This window comes from Falco peregrinus, chromosome 2 (genome assembly GCF_023634155.1).
Source record: "Falco peregrinus isolate bFalPer1 chromosome 2, bFalPer1.pri, whole genome shotgun sequence".
Classification (NCBI taxonomy): Eukaryota; Metazoa; Chordata; class Aves; order Falconiformes; family Falconidae; genus Falco; species Falco peregrinus.
Genome location: NC_073722.1, coordinates 23,940,219 through 23,954,772, shown reverse-complemented (window position 1 = coordinate 23,954,772; position 14,554 = coordinate 23,940,219). Strand labels below are relative to the sequence as shown.

Sequence of the window (14,554 nt, the reverse complement as noted above, 5' to 3'; positions counted from 1 at the left end):
TTTTCTGGAGGTTTGTCAACTCTGTCAGTTTTAAGTACTTATTTGTCTTAACAACATTGTTGTTTACTTTATATCTATGACCACATTGCAGACTTCTGCAACAGGGAACAGACCCCAGAATGCTTTTCACTGGGATATCACAGTAGGATAGCAGCACTTCCCAAGCCTTATATATTTGTGTGGTCTAGCTCCAGACAAGCTGGGTTTGATTTGTTAGTCATGATCAGCTGCAAGGGGACTTGGCGGGGTCAAGAGAAGATGAGGAACTGTGCCTTTTGCTATCCTTAACCAGCTGAACAAAATCTGTACAGGCCTTGAATTTGTCTACGTGGTGTGCAAGAGATGAGAAAAGATCAAAGGGAGTTCAACTGCATTGCCCTCCCCAAGGTACGCAGGCAGGGAAGCTGGTTAGCTGGGTATGGACCCTACATGACCGGAGCAAGAGGAGAAAGACCACAAGCAGCATAGCCTGTTGTGGTTAAAAATAAAAGGAGGGGTGCCTATGGAGAAGGATAATCACCAGAGCATGCCTTCTATATTGCTTTCATCTTGAGCTATGGTGGTGGCACATGGGTTGGGGGTCTAGCCTTTGTTTTATTTCCTGCTCACAAATCAGTTTTACTCATCTAGTGCCATCCATAAAGTTAAAGCTCCTGGGTTTTGCCAAGAAACCTGGGATGCTCTTCTGAAAGATTGTCCCGTTCCAGGCCAAAGGACTGGATCTGCATTGTCACAGTAGACACATCAGGAAGCATTACTTCCTCCATTATTGTCTGACACAGGAGTGGCTTCAGCAGGGCTGGGAGGCAGAGGCAGCAGTGCAGTGCTCAGGTTGAAATGCCTTACTTAGCCCTGCTGAAGTCAGGAGAAGGGAATGTAGGAGCTGGAGGTCCCTGGAGCAGATCTGGCACCTTCCAAGGCATCTGCAAATGCCAAAGCCATCTTTAGAAGAAGTGCATTCCCCAACTTCTTCCCTGGTGCATCATCATCTGCAGAGGCCAGCATCACTCACCTGCTCTGCAACAGCAAGATGTGCTGTGCTCAAAGCTGAAGAGCTGTCTGCTCTGCCAGTGTGGCTAGCCACAGGCCCATTCGTGGTACAGTGACGCTGCCAGGACTGCACATCCTCATGTCATGAGATCTGCAAGGCATAGTTTGGCAAGCATAACCTGGGTTGCTGATAAGAAATCAGCAGTAGTCAAGTCATCCTTTCCACCTTCTTCATATATCAGACGTGCAGAGGGCACTGGCTATGGGTTCCTATCCCCATTCCCAGCAGCTGACAGAAATAGTATCTGTTGGTCCTTTTATATTTTCTTCTTATGACTTCAAAGCTTGATTTTTCTTATGTCACTAATTATGCAGAACCTGCAAGGCAGAGGTCTCCCTTGTACCGAAGGACTGTAGCTTCTTGTTTTGGACCTTTGGCAGAATCAGTGGGGGAAAATACCTCATAATGACTTTGAACAGGGTGGGACCAAGCCTTTTGCCTCAACCCAGTGTCCACAAAAGCATTCCAGCAACCTTAAGCTGGATTGATTTAGAAGAGCTCTCTTCTAGCCTGACATATAGCACATACAACGTGCCAGGATGGTTTAGAAACTCAAGCCATCTGGAGTGCTTTCCCACAAAAACATGTGTGTGCCAGAATTCATCTCCTTTGAGCCACCCACAGTGAGAAGGGATTGTATTAAATCTGGCTTAAGTTCCTCAAATTCAATTTTAAGCAAAAGAAAATTGTCAGTAAGTATTCGGAAAATGACTTGGAAAGAACAAGCTGATTAAAAATGTAACAACAAACGTTGAAGAAACATTAACACTGTCCATTCTGAGCCTCTGGATACTGAAGGGCCTTCAAAATGATGCTGCTTGGGGTTCATTTCCTTCCCCTTCCTGCCACCTTCTCCCTCAGTATTTTATCAGCCAGATTTAGGGTTTACCTGAAATGAGTCCTAGGTCATGAGGGCTCCCATGCTTCAGAAACAAGCTCTGATCTTCTCTGGCTGTGAAGTGCAATGAAGACACACTCAGGTTTAAGACTGATGTTGCTAGATCCCTTCCACATAGCAGCTGCATAGCAGTATCAAATGCAGGCACATCATTTGATTGTCTCCCCCATTATTGATGACAGGCCGTTTCTCAGGTGGCTGGAAGGTGACATCTCAGCTGACGGCTAAAGAAAGCCAGTTAGAAATACGCGCATACACACATATTGAGAAATACACTTACAACTGGCAGTTCAGTAAGTTCTGCTCGGAAGCACGATCATCATTACCAAGCACTGTGGGCAGATCAGAAACCCTGCTCCCAAATCCCCTGAAGGCTGTGGTGATCTAACTTGCAGCTCTTGAGTGGGTCCATAAAAAGATTCTGGCCACAGCATGGTGAAATGAGGCAGTGGTGGGGAGCGCTGGGCACTGCAGGACACAAGGGAAAAGGAAGGCAGACAGGATTTCTCACACGGACAAGAAGCATCATACCAAAAGCCTCAGCCATGACTCGTGACATGGGTTGCATGCCCCCGAGTCCCATGGAGAGCACAAACACAACTGGTTACCTTAATGCAGCTGCCACTACAGCAGTCAGCAAAAGGTGGCAGACTCCACCGAGGCATACTGTAGGGCACTGCCCTCCCATGGTAAATGAGAGGCTGCAGCAAGGTGTGCTCAGCACCAGAAAGGAAGCAGCTGTCTGACAGAGCTTGACAGCACACAGTCCCACAGCACCTTTGGAAGCCTCAGCCCAAGGACAGACAAGTGGCACACCTGCCAAAGTCCACAAGATACAAGCTGAAGGGAAGCACCACTCCATCTGCCCTCCCCTTTGATCCCAGGCAGGAGGAATAGGACTTTCCAGAAGCTATGTCTGTACGCATGGGTGCACAGATCCATGACTGACTGCCGCTCATCTCCAGCACAGACCACCCAGCAGCTAAAAAGCCATCCAACGCTAAATCAATAGGCAAGCACTACGAGGAACAGCAACCCTGGGCTGTCGTGAGACAGCAACGAGAAACCAAGGAGAGGGAAGAGTTGCAAGATGTTTGCTTAAATCATCTATTCAGTATTTATAAAGCAAAGAGACAAAAACTCCAAATCAGATGCAAATAAGTCCTGAACTGAAAGATGTGCATTTCCTTGAGCATTCCATTCAGCAGATGACTAAACCAGTTCTATTGTTTATGCAAAGGAAAATGTGCGACTTCCCTTGACTATGCCCATCTGTGCATCTTAACCTGGAGGCAAGACTGCCAGGCTTACTGACCTCCTGTAGATGGTATTTATTAAAGCCACTTGCCTGGAAGCTGTCCTGCTTTGGCAAGAGCATTTTATTGCTTCCCCCCCCCCCCCCCCCCCCCCAAAACTCTTAAGCCACATCTAGTTAAGAGATGTACAACTTTGTATGGTGCCATGCAGTGGCCTATCTTTTTCTGGAAACAGATGTGTTTTGACATATACATACTATGTGTTATAAAAAAACATTGCTCATCCCCCCACTTTCCAGAAAAGAGGCTTTATATATAGGGATTTCTGATAGGTTTTGTCAGCTTCTGTGCTTGCTGTGAGCTAGTGTCTCCTACTGCTGTGGTACCTTCTTGCCTTTGCCTGTGGACTGCAGTGACCAGGACTCAGATGGGGAGAACAAATACAAGTTAATAGGCTTGTGGCTTATAAACCTCCAGAAAAAAACAAAAAACAAACAAAAACAAAAACAAAAAAAACCCAAAACACTAGAACAAGATTTAGGCTTTACCTTCTTTGTCACTGATGTTATGACTCACAGAGCTAGAAACTCAGCTGATGAGCTATTTCAGTACAAGAAGCTATCCAGGAAAGAAAAGAGCAAGATTATTTCCTAACAGAGTTGGACTGTTTCAGACATGTTTTCTTATACAAGAGTTAATCCCTCCCAGTGTTTGCATGGATTTGCATTTTACACTCTTCAATAATATCCAGCACGTGCCTAGCAAAGGTCTTCCTGCCTTTGGGGTGATTTGATGCTGCTTGGCACAAGCAACAGCGCCAGGTAAGGGACACGGCCTCACTCAGACACAGAATGTAGTGCAATTTTAGAGGTCAAGTCCAGGTCACAGCACAGGGTCCCACCTTCGTTGCCCAGTTTGTGTACATGGATGCATGTGTGGGCTGTACTAGAGGCGATGGCATAGCCAGGCAGGGATATGAAGCAATCCGCAGTGACAGGCAGGCTTTCCCTTGGGTACAGTTGCGGCAAGACTGAAGCTGCAGGAGAGGAAGCGATGGCACAGGGGAGGGGGACTGTCACTGCCCCCAAGGTTTGCAAAGCCTCCACCAAAGCCCTTCAAGCTGCAAGTGAGCAGCAGCGTTTGCTTCTCCCTCTTCTGCTCTGGAGCCCCACTGCCTCCCCTAGCTGCTAGCAGGCTTGCAAACCACCTGACTCTGAGGACAAACCCTGCCCTCATCCTTATCAGCTCCCTATTTTGTTCCAGGGCCAGGAGAAGAAACAAGCCACAGCTCTAAGGGCTGGCTCCTGGTGCCCAAGGACAGGGTGCCAAACCAGCAAGGCTGCTGTCAGCCCCTTAAACAAAGGCTGCAGCCCCATGCACTCATTAACCTCCGATAAGAGAGCAGCCCAAATCCTTGCACTTCAGATACCATCACCAGGCAGTGGAGAAGTGCTAGGGAGATAAGGAGGGCAAAGTGCTTATTATCAGAGGGAGCAGAGCTCTGTGTCCCTGTAGCAATAACACTCATGTTAAGGCGTGAGAAGTATTTCTTGTCCTCTCTGTAAGCAACACTCAACAGATTCCCGTTTCCCCTAAGCAATATCTTCTATTTACCGGTGGCACACAGCAGCCATGTGGACTTTGGACAACCTGTGATGACGCCTGCTCCGTGCCTGGCTGGGCAAAGCTATTTGTTCCCTGCTGAGTTATCACAGGACTCCAGGCCTGAGACACACACTAATGCAAGTTCTTCTAATTCCCACTTTCACTAGACTGTTCCGGGCTACATTCAGGTCCATAAAACACCTCTTCTGGTGTCAGATTCATCGGAACATTCCTCAGATCTAGAGCTGTGTCTCAGGAAAACTAAAAGACTGAAGCCAACACCTTTTTTTGACAAAGGCCCAGCAGCAAGGGGGAGATTTGGTGACACATCCTGAAGGGGTTTGGTCGTTGCTTCCCAAGGTAGCATTAGAAATGCAGACTGAGGCCAGTCCCCGCAGACTGATACGCTTGCGTGGAGGAACTTGTGAATAGTTCTGATGGGCATTTCATTCACAACAGAAACAATGACTTCTCTAAAAAAATCATTGCAAATAGCTTGTGGCCTTTAAACACATAGAGTACATTTCCCTAGGAAACACATAGAGACAAAAGCGTCAGAAATCTTTATCGCACCAATCAAGCCTGAGCAGTCTTGTGCTTTCCTTCAGTGCCATCAGAGCTAATAAAACTAATTGCAAGGTAAAGGGATGTTCCACAAATACAGGTTTTGTTTTGCTTATATTTATGAACAGGCTGTACAGTAGGGAAGTCCTGGCAGACATTAGGAATTTAAGTATCCTGACTTTGCCAAAATCCAATACAGATTTCAAGTACTATGAGCCTTAGACTAAGTATGTCTTTGCCTTAGACTTGAGCCTAGACTATGAGGCCTAGAGTAAACCATCCAGAAAGAAGTTTGCTCTGCCAGGTCAAGTTGACTAATGAAAAAAGCCTAACCTATACAAGATCATCTGTGACTTTACAGACCAGCTATTGCACTGGAATTTGCTGCGCTTAGTTAGGTGTTTAATACAAGGGTGCCTCGGCACCAAGCCTCCTACCCAGAGCACTCTGGTGTACCAGACCACTAACCTGCATAAGGCTGCAGCACTTCCCCCAGAGTCAGCCAAAACCAACCCTCAGGTTGTACAAGGAACTGCACCGCTTTTTCCTTATTCACCACCTCCTAAAAAAAAGTTATTTTTTGCTTCTGATTTTCTGTCATTTGTAATACCTTCTTTTACTTGCTCCCTTTCTAGTTTTTGAACCCTTCCTCTGGTTTTCACCATTTTTTAACAGCCAACAATTAAATGCTTTACACGAAAAGTTTCCTGCCCCTATATTTATCCTTTAAAAGCTTTCCCTTAAAGTAAGGTAAAAATCTGTTAACTAAAACATTACCTCAGTCACAAAACAATACCCTGAAAGTTACTTAACTTTTCTTTCCCCCCGCTTCTTACTTTGCTGTCTTACTGCTCTTTAGGCAAGGTCCAACAAGAATAATCTCTGAAGAAAACAACTACAGAACAAAGCCTTTCCCAGCCTCGTTTTAAGCAGGTCTTGCCCAGTACTAAGGCTATATAAGGGTATAGGTCCTATTGTTTTCTTTGGGTGAGGGGGTTATACTTCTGATTGGGGATGCATAGGCGAGGCAAGAGTGTTTTTTAGGTACTCTTAGAAGTGTTTGAAGTGCGAATATTGTTTGTTTCAATGGTTTTTCTTTTTGAAAGCAGACAATAAATATTTTTTCATGTATGTTAAAAAAATAATGTTTTGGTAGCTTGCTTTGATAAGTTGTCATTAAATATTTTTGCTAGAATAGTGTAAGTTCATATCATAAAATACTTTTGTTTCTCTTTATTAATAGTAAAACGAGTTTTGTTTGCTTAAATAGCATCATGTTGGGGATGAGGGATATTGATTTAGTTAAACTGAGAATTCAGCTTTCAGTGCTTTTTAGTGTGACCCAGGTTCTAAAGATAATATTTTTTTTTCCTCTGAAGGGCTAACAAATCTCACTTTAATGGGGGAAAGTTAAGCTGGAGAAAATTGTACAGTTAATTTGGGTTTTTATTCTTGTAAAACCCACTCCTCTAACCTGCCATCTGGTACTACTTGCAGTAAATGCAGTCATGAGAAATTCTAGCTTTAACATGATTTAGTGGTAATTAGGGTTGTCTCATTACTTGTTAAGTGTGCAAGACATTCTTCTCACTGTGGAGTTGTATATAATCAAAGTCAAATGGCATTTGTCACAGCAGAAAAAAAGTGCATTTTGTGTGATGGACTTCTCAGTGTGGGTTTTTTTTTTTTTCAATCCTACAAGTTCTCTTTCTCACTGCCTCAGAAAGTGCTGTGATCGAAAGGATGTGCTGGCCATTAGCTTAAGTTAGCAATGTTCTGCTGTATTGCTCATCTGCTTTGCCCAAGAACACTTTTTTAATTGCATGGAAGTCTCTTGGGTTGTTTGAGCTGGGGTCCCACCATTGCTCTAGCATTTGGTCTTTGTCTAGAGGCTTGTAAAAAACAAAACTGAGGCATGGCAACCTGTTACTAGCTTGCTGCGCTCAGATTGGGAAACAGTGTATGTTTGGTGTGTTTGTAGATAGGAGGGTCCTCTGGGATGGCAAACTTTGATTTGCTGAGTGGGAGGAGCTTTGTATCTGCAAAAAATAGCTCTGCCACAAAACACACCTCACACTGACACTCCCCGTTCTGTGCTGCGTTTACTCCAGTCAGCATAAATGATTGCTGGCTTAAGCACTGGTCTTGCAAACTCGTATGGTTTAAAAATCCATTTTATTGGGCTTAAGTGACAAAGACATTACAGGCAAAGGACAGTTGGTGACTAACAAGGAAACTTTGTTAATTGCAGTAGACTGCCAGCTCACCTGTGCAACTACTGTTGGTAAAGGCTGCAGCATGGGTCTGACCAAAGCCACAATCTGGGAACATAATCGAGACCTTTACAGAAGCCACATGACTCAAGCTCAATGTCCAGATCTGCTGGGCTGTCTGCTTTTTAGCAATCTAGTGAGTGGGTGCGGAAGCATGTGTCCCAGGAGCAGGGAGGTGGTAAGAAGGGGGTACTGTCTTTTCACGGTTACCTTTACTATAGCTTTGTAAGGCTCGGAGTTCACAGGCTTGAGAATATGTGACAGACAGAGGGTACTGTGTGAAAAAATACTCCCCTACTTCAAGGATGTGGCTTTCAGAGTACAAAGCAGTTTGTTAGAGACAAGCATTGGAAAGCAGAGGGGTGGACTTTGTCATCAGCAGCCGTCAAGTGGGAAGTGTGTTTTCAAAAGCAAGGAGAAGATAGGGCAGAGTCCTGCTATGCATTAATCCATGACATGTCCTGTGTTTCAGGGCGGTGCAAAATCAGATGCCTGGATAGGGTGTGAGGCAAGGCGCCACGTCCACCTGTAATGAGGAAACAGCGGCATGCAGGGGTGTGGAAGGGGCCAGGCAGGCTGACAAGTAAGTAGTAAGGAGGTCAGGAATGCTTTGAAACAGAGATGCTCAGGCTACAGGTGTGTGTTTCTGGGGGTGGATTATTCCTGGGGGGCTGGACCTATGATGCCTGCATCACTCTGCCTGTGTGATGCTCCAGGGTGGCAGTGTGATTCCCACAGGCATGACTGATGAAAGATCTGGCCCTGCCTTCCACAGTGGACTGGAGATGGCTTTTACCCTGTCTGTCACTTATTCCACCAGCAGAAAACTTGGAGGATGAGGCTTTCTGTAGGTTAAGAGAGTGGTTATTCCCACAAGCAGTGACTGACTGCTTTTAAAAAGTGTGGTGTAGGAGCTGTGCAGTATTATCAATATTAGCAGTCCAAGAACTCCTCAGTAATCCCAGGATGATAAACCAGAGTGAATGTACACTGGATCCAGTAGGGAAAGGGGTTTTGCCACTTCAAACTTCCTAAGAGTTGCTTTATAATTTAAAAATTGGAGAATGCAGCTTGTCTGTGTCGTCTCAACAGGCGAGCAAACAGTGGTCACAAAATCTTTCACAACTTGTTGGACTGCTGAAACACATACTACCAGGGAGAGAAAACTGCTCTGAAGATGACAGACAAGGTCTGCTACAGCGTGCAGAAAAAAAAAAAAAAAAAGCAAGCACTACTTGGATTTGCGTCATGGAGAAAGGTCATGGAAAGGCTGTAAAATGAGAATCCCAAGGTAGCACTGTCCTTCTCAGTCTTTGTCTTGGCAACACTGGAGATAGTAAGGGGAAAACCTTTTTCTTTGGAAGCTGCAGAGGGCTGTGGAGCTGAAGTATGCTCCCTGCCAGACAGCTCTAGTCAGCTCACAGACTTCTTTCATTTCGGGTTTCTTCCCTGAAGCTTGCTGTATGCAAAGGCTCTGGTGGCATCCCTGATAACCCTGTCAACAGGTTGCTTTTAAGAGCTTCTAGCTGAGGGTCGTGGAAGGCTTTAGCGAGCCATTTCCCAAGGGAGCCTGGTGCATGATGTGGATTGTGCCAATGGCTCTGAATGTGGTGGAAGACTTCAGCGTTTTACCAGGCAACAGCCACTTTGCATGCTGGTGCTGATCTAGGCTACAACCCCTAGCTGGACCTAAGAGGAAGGAAGATAATTAGGATTCCTCCTGCTGTGAGGGAGTCCTGGAAGGCCCTCCAGGTGTCCATGCCAATGGCTCTGAGGCTGCACTGGAGTAACTTGTGTTGTCCTCTCAGAGTGGAATGAGCATTTACAGGACACTGCCTTGGTTTACTGAGTTCTTTCCCCTGTGAAAGGAGAAAACCAGGTTGGGAAAAGGCTGCAATATTTTGTGGCCACAGAGTCAGGCAGAGTAGCTTCGCTTCTGCAGGACAGTTTCTCCCTCAAATAAACCCCAAGCAAAGTGGAGAGCTCAATTAGTGCTTGAGCAAGGGCTCGAGGCATTCCCCAGCATGCCTGTTATGCAAGGGTCTGGTTCTGCTGCCCTGATTCCCATTCCTCCCTGAAACTGCAGGCATTTAGCCACATGCCTCAAATACATGAGCCATCCCACCCACTGCACTCGTCTGCCCCAAAGCATCTCGCTGAAGCAGAGCCAGCAGCCCTAGTTTCACAAACACTGATGCCCACTGGTCCTATATCTGGGGTGACCCAGCCACGGGTGAATCAACCAGGCAGTGATGTACCCCTGTCACATGTATCTTAGCTCTCTTCCTGCCTTCATAAAGGATCTATAGGAAACCCAGATTAGGTGCAAAATTAACCTGTTGCATTTTTTGACTGTTTAGAAGCTCACCCATGCTAAGCCAGAGAGCAGAGTACATTATAGGACCCACGTAATCCAGTGAGATTCCTAAAGCCAGCTTTTTATTTGTAAGCTCTCAGGAATGATTGCACTGGACACCTCTTCCCTGCACCTGGACCCCCAATCCCACCCGCTCCCATCATGTAAACACCTAATAAGTAATTCAGAGCTAAAGCCTCCGCGCAAATGCAGCTCTGGCTATGAAACTGCCTTCCCCTTACAAGCTTGGACCTGTACCCACAGCACAGCTCCTTTTCTGCCCAATGCAGGTTCATGCAGCAATGCTCTCCAGCTGCAGGTGTGGGAACAGGGCTCTAGCCGCAGTGCGGGTACCACTTCCTAGTCCTGCGGTGTGAGGAAAGGGACTGGAGGTGCAGGAAGGAGGGGGCGGTATCGGTGCTGCCGGGCTGCCCCACATTCCTTTCTGCATGGGCTGGTGGGCAAGGCTTGCTGAGAAATGGGGTGGGTGTGTTACACCCTCCTCTACTCAGGACTCTCCAGCTGCTGTGCTCTGCCACAGCCAGTCACTCTTTGAGGACTCTTGCTGGAAGGCTGCACCTTGATCAGCTGAGTTTTTAAAAGTGGGACTCATCCTTAATCTGCTGGGATTAGAAAGGGACGCAGTTTTAGCTACTCCCCAGAATTTAGGTGGTGCAAACAAGTGTTTTGCAAACACCAGGACCAATGACACTCTGTCACTGTAAGCAACAGCAAGCACTCCACCCTGGTTGGCACCAGGCTGTGAGCTTCACACCAGAGTTTGAGACCCCAAACCCATGGTCCTGCTAATGCTGGTGATTGTGGCTGCACCAGCAGCTGGTGCCAGCCCTGTGGCGTGCATAGGACTTGCCCACCAAGGGTTCTGCCGGTTTCCAGCAAAGTCGTTGCTTCCTCTCACTGGTAGGCAAGAAATGGGAGGGAGGGCAGAAAGGCTCAGACAACAGTTCATTGGATTAATTTAAGTACATTCTTTGATAGGTTCAGTCTGTTTCACAGCTTTTTTCTGCCTGCGTGGCTTCCTCTTGCAGGATGGCCACAGAGGTCCCATCTCCACTGGCAGGTGATGCTGGGGAGCTGTCTTTCAGTCACTCTCACTGCCGGTTTGGTGGGATGCTGCCCCCCGGCCATGCTGCGGCCTGAGGCAGGCAGGCAGTGCTGCCTTGCCAGCAGACAGTGAGACCTTGCTGACAGAGGACACACTGCGAGCCAGGGGCTGTGTGGGGAACATAACTGTGCCGCGGGGTGCCCCCAGGAGCTGCCAGATCTCCCCCGAGGTAGAGCTGCCCAGGTACTCCCAGGGCTGGCGCCCGCTGCTGTCCCGCACCTGCACCTGGCACCCCAGCTGCAGCACCAGCACCTTGATGATGGGCTGGTGGCCATGTATGGCAGCCAGGTGCAGCGGAGTGTACCCGCAGCCTGAGCGGACATCCACGTCCAGGGCCAGCCCAACGCGCTGCGCTGCCGCTGCCAGCTCCTGCAGGCCTGGCCCATCACCGTGCTTGGCCAGCCAGTGAAGGACTGTGAAACCTGACATGAAGTCCCGCTGCAGGGCCAGCTCCGGCTCTTCCAGGAAGAGCCCCCGCACCTGAGCCCAGCGCCCCGCTGACACCGCCACCAGCCAGGCATGCTCCCGCTGCCCCAGTGGCACCAACAGCCCCCGGGTTGGGACATTCCTCAGGGAGCTCTTGGAGACCACGGTGCGGGGCTGCCGCCCACAGTTGTCTGGCAGCGATGGGGGGATGCCCTGCACCTCCAGCAAAGCAAGTTGGCACCTGATGCTCCTGAAGACAGGCAGCGGTTCCGGGGAGCTGCTCTCTGGGGTTTGGGACCCTGCAGGGCCCTGTGCTGGCAGCAAGGACTGGGGTGGATGGGGCCTGGCAGGGGGTGGCTGCACAGGTGGGGATGGGGTTGGAAGGGTGGGGGACAGTGGTGGGGATAAGGAGGGGGGTGGCCTGGCGCAGGGCAGCACCCCAGGAGCTGGCGGCAGCGGCAGGGTTCGGCACGGGTACAGCAGCAGGGCTTGAGATTGGGTTGGTCCCTTGGAGGTCAGCACCTTGGGTCCCCTTGGCGGGGACAGGGGTGGCCTGGTGGGGAGCTGCTGCAGGGACCTGGACTGCGATGGGGGCAGCCTGGTGGAGGGGAGCGCACCCGGGCCCGAGAGGCGCGGGGGGGATGCGGGGGGGCTGGCGGGGAGCGCCTGCAGGGACCGGGACAGGGGTGACACCCCGGGGATGGACCGCAACGGCAGGGACCGGGACAGGAGAGGCTCAGCCAGCGGTGGCTGTGGGGACCGTCTTGGGGACAGCAGCCTGGGACACGATGACAGCGGTGGGGACCGGGATGGGCCGGTGGGGGCGCGCCCCCCTGGGCCTGCTGAGGGCGGTGGGGCCTTCAGTAAGGGCATCCCGGGGGCGGGCTGAGGCAGCCTGCCGGGGGGCAGCGCCCCGGGGCCCGATGGCAGTGGCAGGGACTGCGTTGGGGGCGCTCCTCGAGGGCGCGGTGGCGGCAGGGACCCGCGCGGGGCTGAGCCGGTGGGAGGCAGCACCCCGGGCCCCGGCGGCAGCGGCGGAGACCGGGACCGGCACAGGGGCGGCTCGCCGAGAGGCGATCGGGCCCGGGGCGGCACAGCGGGGGTCAGCGCCCCAGGGTCCGGCGGCAGCGCCGAGGGCCGGGAGCAGGGTGGCCCGTTGGGGTGAAGCGCCCAGAGGGCCGAGGACAGCGGCCGGGTGCGGTACGGGGGCGGCTGGGCGGGGGGCGGCGGCCCGGGGTCCGGCGGGGGGGCGGCGGCGGCGCGGCGTGCCCGGCGGCACTCGCAGCAGGGGCGGCCGCGGCTCCGGGCGGCACAGCCCCCCGCGCCAGCGACCCCCGGGGGCTGCCCCCCGCCAGGCCGCCCCTCCGCCGCTGCCTCCCCTGGGGCGCCGCGCCGCCCGTCGGGGTCGCGTCGGGGCGGCGGCGGCTCCTTCTCCTCCTCCCGTTGCTCCTCCGGCGGCGGCGGCGGCAGCTCCTCATCGAGGAGGTCGCGGTACCTGCGGCGGAGGACGATGTCCTTGGAGGCGCCGGGGACGGCGGCTGGGTGGACGGTGGCCAGGGAATTGACGAGGCTCTTGAAGTACTCGCGGCGCTCCCGCCGCTGCTGCTCCGTCAGCGCCGGGTCGCGGAGGAAGCGCTGGAAGTGGCGGAGCAGCGCGGTGTTGGGGGCCCGGCCCCCCGCCGCCCAGAGGAAGTCCAGCACGGCCTCCTGGCTCAGCTCCCGCGCCATGCTGCGGGGCTGCCGCTCCCGGTGCGCGGGGCTGCCGCTCCCGGTGCGCGGGGCTGCCGCCAGGTGCGCGGGGCTGCTGCGGCGGGGAGGCCCGCCTCCTGTCGCGCCTCCTCCTCCTCCTCCTCCTCCTTCCTCCCAGCCCGGCCGCCACCCCCCGGTTGCCTTTGCCCGGGGTGGCGGCCCCTGGGGGTACGCGGCTGGGGTGACAGCGGTGAGGAACAGCGGCGACGAAGGGGGGCAACAGGGCAGAGGGGCTGAAGGAGCCTTGCTCGCGCTCTGAGAAGTGCGAGGCTAACTGCTGGCGTGCAGCGAGGAGAAAGCGTGCTTCATCAGTCCTCGTGTCGCTGAGGGGACAGGAGAGATGGGCACCAACTGAAATGCAAGGAATTCTGTTTGTGTGTGAGATGAAAGGCTTTTACAGTGAGGGTGTTCAAGTGCTGGAGCAAGTTGCCTGGAGAGGTTGTGGTCTTCATCCTCAGGGACATTCAAAGCTCCACGGGACACAATCTTGCTCCGTGTGACCCTGCTTGAGCAGGGCATCTCCAGAGGTGCCCTCCAACCTGAACCGCCCTGTGATTCTGTGACTTACAAGAACTGGCCATAAAGATACACGGATGTGATGTGGTTCAGGATAGCTGTTACAAGCGTGTGGGATCATACCCATGTAGAAGAACCACACACAGATACCAAGAGTGCCCGAAGTCAAACTATATCTCATACCATCTTTGTACTCATTGCGTGGCTACCTCAGGTAGGATAGGTGTCAGGTTGGACACACCACTGTACTGGAGCAGGGATCTAACGTGGTTCTAGATTGCTAATACTGTTATCATGAGTGTGGTGCATTACAGCTGAGAGGAATGGATAAGGTCAGTGCCCCAGTGGGCAATATGCCCTGTATACACCAAAGAAATGACACCTCTTGCCCCAAGGAGTTTGGGGTGGGAATAGTGGGTGGAAAGTGTGGGAAAGAGGGTGTGCTGGTTTTTCTGTCTTACACTCAGCCAACAGAAGCATGGAGGGACCAAGCTCAGTATAGTTTTGCTGACTTTAAAGAGGTTTGGATCAGGCCCTAAGTCACGCTCTATAAATCATCCCTACTGCAGGCACCCAGGTATCCATAAATATTTTTAGCTGCTTGTCATCTAGGCAGCTGGAATATCCTTCAGCCCACTGCAAACCCAGAAGTGTATGCAACCTTCACAAACTCCGGGCAGAGATTGCAATAGATGGTGTGTACAGGCTTGCGATTTCTGCTTCAGTAACACAAA

At 51.3% G+C, this 14,554-nt stretch overlaps 1 protein-coding gene across 1 annotated transcript; it reads right to left on the bottom strand.

Annotated features, from left to right (window-relative positions):
- Positions 1-11,064: 11,064 nt before the first annotated feature.
- SOWAHB (sosondowah ankyrin repeat domain family member B) lies at positions 11,065-13,283 on the bottom strand. The gene has a single exon (XM_027794963.2). It carries the CDS (start codon positions 13,281-13,283, stop codon positions 11,106-11,108), a length of 2,178 nt encoding a protein of 725 aa, XP_027650764.2. The 3' UTR covers positions 11,065-11,105.
- Positions 13,284-14,554: the final 1,271 nt, after the last annotated feature.